Below are 7,862 nucleotides of genomic sequence, written 5' to 3'. Positions count from 1 at the left end.
AAACTTTTTTTAATATTCCCACAGTTCAGCTTCATATATTTGTAATTTCCTGTACAAATACATGTACTGTTTGGTCACAAGTTTTAAGAATCGGTTGTACTTGCAACGACTGATTAGCAGAAAAACAACTTTTTCTGAGACACAAGGGTTAAATCGTTGATTCGACAACAGAATGCACACAAAGCTGTAGTGTGGAAAGGTTTCGAATCAGAACATATTCCAAATTGGATGACAAACAGTTTTTAGCGTCGATAAATGTGCACTTCATGGTTAATCCACCCAGGAGGACTCCTTCATGCGAGCCTGTGATCTTCTAAATTCAAACAAGTATTCAGGAAGTAAAAACAAAACGGCGATAAAGTTGATGCAAGTGAGTTAAATTTAATATTACTGCTCTCCATAGAAGAGGCAAAGTGTTTGGTTCGTCTTCTTTTGTCTTCCCCGCCAGCGTCAACACCACCACTCACTCTAAACACGAACATGAGCTACCAAGTCACATAAAAATGTCAGTAAACTTCAATCTTCCCCTCCCACGGACAAATTGTAGGTTTCATCTGTGCAAAATAAAAATACTTCAAGACTAAGTGAATCAAACGAAACGTTGAAAGAAAAGAAAGGGTGTCCAAACCAAGTATGGGGTCTCTGCGCGCGTCTGCACTTGAATAAATAAATAAATCCAGCATCAAATATTTGTAGAAGGATAAGAAATCATGGAAACTCATTTAACTCAACACACACGCACACAATTAGCATCTTCTCAGGCAAGTCTGTAAATGTAAATCCAGATCTACTGCAGCTCGGGGAATTCTTAAATACTGCATATTTCACGTCTTCTAGCGTTTTCTTCAAGTAAGGTAATTCTAACGGGTAGTAATTTGAGTATAAGACGGCAAACGAGGAGGACTTCATGTGCTTTTTATGGGAGAAGTCGTCGGGTTCTGCTTCATAGTGCTGGTATGGTTACCACAGAGCTCACATGCATTGTTACAAGTAAAGGATTCACACGTTTAACGGGGGGAGAAAAAAAAAATCTAAATCGCAAAGAACTCTCACTCGGAGCCTACAGGGTCCATGGTTTAATAGCCTCACTCATTCATCTTCGTCCTCGTCCTCTTCGCCGTCGGACAGAGAGGCACAGGGGCGGATCTGGCGGTATCGGTCCAGCCACTTCTCCACCATCTGGGTGACCAGGGGGTGGTTTCGGCGGCGGGAGCTCTTCTGCATGGCGACCAGGACGCCGCCTTCTGTCACGCAGCAGTCCAACCACTCCCGGAGCAGCTTCTCCTGCTGCTCCTCGTTCCCCATCTGTGTTGAAAACAAACAAACAAAAAACGTGTTACCGATACTTACGGTACATGGAACCCCAAACTACCGTACTTGCCGCCGTACACGACGCTTCACCGTATAAGTCTCATCTATTATGCGTCACCGCTGACACCTCAGAAACGCAGGCCGGTGTTGTGCCAAAAATTGATTGGCTGCCAAATGGCGGCCGCGGGAGTGTGCACGGAAGGACTTGAACAAGAATTTAACAAGATTAACGCTTGAAAACAATTATTTGTTTACTCGACATTATAGTAAAGGTGCGTCTCAGTTGAACTTTTCCTTAATAAATGCACTTTAATGGTCAAATCATTTCGCCTGGGCGGTGCGGAGAAATGCAGCTGATTTGACGTTTGTTCCGGAGCGAGACGAAGTTTGGTACGGCAAGCCAAGTGTCTCATTAATAGCCACTTTTGCCTATTAATGAGACACTTGACTTGCCATATTAGTTGAGGGCCCTCTACAGGCTGAAAATTGTAGTGTTCAATATTTTCCATGTCTTAATGAATGAAATTGTCTGATCTCAGCCAAAAATTGGGTTATAAATATGGACAAATACGTGGCGTCGCAGGCATGCTAATTTATGCAAAAAACTGACTTATACAGCAAAAATACGGTAACCCCGCATCTTGTTCTGGCACCTGTTCCCAAATGCTCTGACTCATGCGGCCCCACGTTATCACACACCTGCCACAGAAGACAATAGAAAACATCCTTCGTACTGTTCAGTTAATCTTAAACTGCTGAGAAGCCCCAGCCCTGTTTAGACCTCACAGTAGAAACATCTTTTAAAGTTCAAACAGATCACAACAGGCACTTTGATACGTTTAGTCGTTTTTATACGATAACTCAAACTCATCTGAGTTTTCTTTCTTTTCTTTAGGCTTCAAAAACAGGAAATACTCATCACCGTCTTCCATGACTAAAGTCAGTGATCTGCTAAAAAAATTCTCCTTTAGGGTTCCGTATATCGGCACAATGCGTGCACGATCTTGCACGAGATTTAGTTTTAATGAGCTCGACCTCTCGATTTTTGTCGACTCTCGTCTTTACAGCTTTTAGTCGTTTCTTTAAAAATGAAAAAAAAACCTTGTATTTCAACCTGAAGGCTCAGATTTTATTGTTCTCCCTCCACCTCTGTTTAAATCTGGGGATCATTTCAGACTAAATATCCGTTGCCCCATCAACAGAGTCCTCGTTAATGCTCGAATGTAAACAAACTACTCGTAATTGTTGGCAACAACAAACGACTCCTCTGATTTTGCTCGTTTAATACAAATTTTGCAGTAGACTTTTGGTAGTGAATTAAGCAAATTTAGAGGTTATTTCTATCAATGATGATACACATAATAAATTATTATCAAAAATATTCAATAATGTTTTTTTACAGCTATTATGGCTTTAACTGACAGTTAATGACGTCATACTAACTTATGAAATGTTTAACATTTTCTAAATTTGTCCAAACAAACTCTTCTTGCTTTTAGTACAGATTCAAATTGTGCATCAAACCATGGAGTCTTCCTCTTCTTTAACAGGGTCACGCTACAGGACTTACAGTTTTATCTTCAATCCACCCAGAATACAGAAAATTTTGGCTCAAAATATTATTATAAAAACTAGAAGAGTCTTTTTACTTTGTCAAATCTTCTACATAGAATGTATAAACCTAATAATGTGTGGCCATCAGTCTCGGTCTTTTAAGATCTGTCCTAGAGTTTTCAGACTGAGACTGTCTGAGGCTTACTTTTCAGTCTGTGTTTGGGTCTGTCTCTCAGTAACAGCAGTCTGAAAGCGACAGACAGGTGTGTGGTTATCATAGTGGCCATAATGTCACCGGGAATAGTTTGACCACTTGTTTTAATCTCTTTACCCTTTATAACTTCAAAATTAACACTTTTTCTCTTCGTAGATAAGTTATAATGGAGATTTGAGCAGCAGCTGCATTGGCACCGTTACGAGTTCTCCCAAAAAGTTCCAGTTTTACCACCAGAACTACTCATTTACTGATGGACCTCTGATCTGGTGTCACTTCAGCCTCCTGAGGCTCCACTGATGAGAGAATAGGTTCAGAATATTTGTAAAGTTTTGCTTTGCTTCAAGCTCTCAAGCAGAGATTAGTCCTGCAGTTATTTACTAAAGAAAAAATGCATTTGTGGTGAACATACTGCTGCCACCTGGGGGCAGTCTCACAAATACGAAACATTCATTCAACCTTTATACAAGTTTGAGACGGAACAAGTTTGACTGATGTCGATGCAGACTGTAGAAGCTGGAAAACTTTAGCAACTGATTTAGCTCGACACCAAACAATTGTATCATCGGCATAGAAACGCAAGGATGCGCCAGGAATGTTCTGACCTACATTACTTATGTAGACTGTAAAAAGGGTGGGTCCTAAGACTGAGCCTTGTGGTACACCATTAATAACAGTTCAATAACTGAAAGAACAATCCAAGTTGTCACCTTTTAAAGGTAAATAGCAAGTAAATAAATAAATAAAACACACAAAAAAAGCATCTCAACCGTTTCAAGTTGCAGCCGTAGTGTTTTAGAGTATTGGAGCTTACTTGTTGGGCAGAGAGAAAGTGAATGTGCAGCAGCTTCCGCTCGCTGTCGACCAAGGGCAAGAACGTGACTGTGACATCGTCATCTGTGTTGAGGTTGGCGCCCGCACCACGATTGTCATATCCATCGTTCTCCATGGCCACCAGAGCGGAAAAGTGCCCTCGCGTGTAGCCCAGGGCGATGGGGCTCTTCCAGCAGAAACTCTGCTCCCATAAGAGAGGCAGGTAGACGCCTGAAGACACGCAAAACAAGTCAGACAAGGCGGGACAGGCTGTTCGCTGCCACTCTCATTACATCTGAAGAACAGGCTGTTCGCTCAAATTCAACCATGTACGACAACGGTCTGCTGCCTCCGACGATCCTGCAAGTTTACGCAACTATTATTAGATTTACTGTAAAAAATAAGTAAAAAAGCTGTTTCACCTTGAAAGCGAGTGTATCCTAATGTTTCCCCACGGAAACTTTTGTAGTACTTCACTCCGTAGACTATGATGGGTCTTCGAAGAATATGTGCAAGAACAAAAATGTGGGTCTGCTCCAGGCTGGCCCCCGGCTGAAAGACAGGGAGACAAACTCTTTAGTTTCATGGTCATTTTTACAACTTGGAGGTAAGAGGTCAGCGAGATTATTAAATATTCTGTTATAAGAGCCAGTTTATACAAGCCTTTACATTTAGTTACTGCACAGATGTGGAAACAACAGTCCCAATAAGGAACATTTTATTCGTAGATTTTTTTTTTTTTAACACTCATTAAACGGGAGGAATACGATAGAGCACGCATGGTACAGAGCAAAAGTTTGAAACCAAACTTCACCTCTAAGTTTCGCTTCCAATGAGCCAAAGACCCTCACCATGTTTTACAGTAGTTTTGATCAAATTATTTTTTGTGTACTTGATCACATTTGTACTCGTGATCAAGTCGAGTTATTTACACAACAATGAATATGTTGTGCGATGTGCTCTTAAAAAATTAAGAATGAACATGTAGAGGAGTAAAACAAGAAGAAAAGAGATGTCATACACAATAAATACAAAAATAAATGAATTTAAAGGTTGTGCCTTAAAGAAACTAGAAACAAAATCTCCATCAGGACCTGAGAGAACCTTCAGATGATCGACTGCAGACTACGTTCAGGTCAGGACTCCCCTCCAGTAACAAAATCTAATTTAAAATGACATTTCTCTGCTTTAATTGTTATGAGACACAAAGTGCGTTGTTATTGGTCAATACTAAAACAGTACTAGAAAGTTCCTGGAGAAACTTCGATGGGGACTGCCATGTTGCAGCCATTCTAAAGTTTTGATTTGACAGTGCTGTGTGTTGGGGAACGATCTCAGCTACCTCACCAAATTTCAGATCGACAAGTGTAAAAATAGCAGAGTTAAAGCCATTTAAATGCAGCTTTGGTGGCCATCTGGAATTTATTTGAATTCAGTATTTATTGGGCATTGCTCTCAGCTATCAACACACCAAATTTCAGCTTAATATCTCTAAAAATGGCTGGTTTATAGTATTTTTCTTTTTATAGCTCAGGTGGCCATCTTGGATTTTTGATTTGCAATAGGAATGTAAAACAACTCACTCTCAGCTACGATCGTACCCAATTTCAGCTCAATATCTCCAAGAATGACTGAGTTATAGTCAATGTTGAGTTTTCTGAGGTAGCTGTGGCGGCCATCTTGAGCCAAAATGGCTCCAAAGGTTCAGAGACCTCTTCACTCTAGGTAATGTGACCTCACAGTGGCAGAAGCCCTTAAGAGCTCCGTCAGTGTTTTCCAATGAGAAAAATGTCTGTTTGTGAATTACGTCGCCATGGTAACTCCAAACACCAACAAAAGTAATAGTACACATTACACGGGTACATGCTGCGGTAAAGTTGATAGAAGAGCAACACCCTTTTCAGGTGGATAATATTTGCATACTACAAATAGTTTGGGTCTCAAGTTTCTGCTGCTCTAATTTTGTGGGTTGGAAACTAAAAGTTTATAGCCGACAACTTTTGGGGGAATCTCTTTATTGATGCTGAAATAACATATTTCAAATTGTGTTAAATTTAATACCTTTATAAATTTAATCCAAGAAACAGGAATAAACAAATTGTGACAGGCTGCTGGTTAAAATAGGCCTAAATATCTGATTTAAATGGTTTTCCCTGCAGAGCCGTCCATTATGTGTCGACAACACCGGTTCATCTCGAGTTTAGGAGCCTTTTATGGCAGAGTGAGTCATAGGTCAGGCTTATGTGGCTCAAAAAACAAACGCAAAATAGCATTCCTCTGTAAATGGTTAGGTATTTGACTGAAAAGGACTGGGGAAAAAAAAAATAAAAAAATCAGACAAATTACAAAGAAAAACTTTCAGAAATCTAAAGAAAAAATGCTCGAGGTGAAATGTAAGAAAGTCTGGCTTCTTGGAGGCAAAGGAAATTTAAATATATATATTGCACAGTGTACTTTATATGTTTCAACCAGTATGGCAAGTCCAGGTTTAGAGTGTCATTGTGGTTGCACTGACAGAGCACTGATGATTTTTAGAATCAGGGCTGCAGCTGGCAGACGTGAAACACCGATTTATTTATTTTTTGGTCCATGTGTACTTTTCATTAAACAATTACAAGAACTGCTCGTGTTAAATTAATGTCTATTTGACAACTGTTAGAAGACTTTTTTTAATGGCCAATATCAGCTGATTAAACTTTGTCGACCAGTTGATTGATCTACCTCTAGTATATGGATCACTGACAGTCTTAAATCCTCCTGATCAGGTTACAGAATCAGTTTCCAAATAAAGAGTTGCCCTCTACAAGAGGGAGACGAGACAATAAGGCAAATGTCTGAACACGATAAAGGGTTCTTCCAGCTACGTAGCTCATGGTCTACACAGAGCTGCACCTGAACGGCTCTGCTGCATTTTACAGCTCAGTGTTGTACAGGAAGCTAGCGTTCATTCCAGGCTTGTATATTAAACCCTAACAACTAAAAATTCTGTAATTTCTGGACTATAAGCCGCTAGTTTTTTTCACAGGCTTTGAACACTGCGGTTTATACAATGCTGCAGTTAATTTATGATTTTTATTTTTTTTGGAAAGGCTAACGAGCTTCATGCCGCATCGTCAGACCCGAGCGCTAACATAGCTGTCCAATACACATCTCTCTTTATTTAGACTACCTGTATAAATACAGGTTAAAATAGTAAATACATAATCAGACAAATAAAATTACCTAACAGGTCACAGTGGACCAATGAAACTTCAAATTACCATAAATCAAACGCACTTGGGCCTGTCACGATAAAAATAAAAAAAAATAAAAATTCTGGGCGATTAATTGATTGTCTCAGAAATTATTGCAATAAACAATTATATTGTTTGAAATTTAACAATAATTGTCAAATCTTAGAAGAATGTTGATTTGTTTGGAGTGTAGTACCTCTTTTGACCACATGATGGCAGTATAAGACAGCTTGAACCAAAGGATGGATAGTTGAGCAGCATGTCTCTAAGAAAAAGGGGAGGGAGGGCCCTTGACGCAACATGGGCTGACATGGTGGACGCTCTGTGTGATTTGAGCTCTTTAGCATAGCATTTCACACAAAGCTTTAAATTAAAAAAATAAAATAAAATCAGTAAACAAGTTCTCCGCTTCTTTTAGCAAAGAAAAACAACTTTTTACACAAAGGCACAGGTTTCAATCGTGAATTTTGGAACTTCGACAAGACGGAGGTTTTTTCCCCGAGGTTGGCCTGCTAGCTTAGCTTCTCAGCTTAGCAGCTTTTAACGATCCAAAAACGCGATTTTGGACGATTAAAACGGATTTTAAAGAGAAAAGGAGAGGTCAGTGAAAAGCACCGGAGTTGAGCCTTTTGTCATCCAGTGTCTTCAGTAGAAAGTGCGACACGAAGAAACGATAAAGCCGATAAATGAAAATGAGGTTAATTTTTATTCATCGTGCGATTAATTGATTTATTGTT

General features: G+C 39.6%; 1 protein-coding gene across 1 annotated transcript in view; it reads right to left on the bottom strand.

Moving 5' to 3' along the window:
* Positions 1 to 361: 361 nt before the first annotated feature.
* The window catches only part of zranb1a (zinc finger, RAN-binding domain containing 1a), a 29,946-nt gene continuing 22,445 nt past the window's right edge, over positions 362 to 7,862 (bottom strand). The window contains exons 8-10 of the mRNA XM_037691489.1: positions 4,315 to 4,444; positions 3,894 to 4,123; positions 362 to 1,305 (exon numbers count right to left, since the gene is read on the bottom strand). Of these exons, the coding sequence (XP_037547417.1) occupies positions 1,090 to 1,305; positions 3,894 to 4,123; positions 4,315 to 4,444 (576 nt within the window). The 3' untranslated portion in view covers positions 362 to 1,089. The remainder of the gene's footprint in view (positions 1,306 to 3,893; positions 4,124 to 4,314; positions 4,445 to 7,862) is intronic.

This window comes from Nematolebias whitei, chromosome 17, assembly GCF_014905685.2.
Source record: "Nematolebias whitei isolate Nwh7 chromosome 17, NemWhi1, whole genome shotgun sequence".
NCBI classification, from domain to species: Eukaryota; Metazoa; Chordata; class Actinopteri; order Cyprinodontiformes; family Rivulidae; genus Nematolebias; species Nematolebias whitei.
Note: the sequence above shows the minus strand (reverse complement) of the source record. Positions and strands in the feature narration are given on the sequence as shown.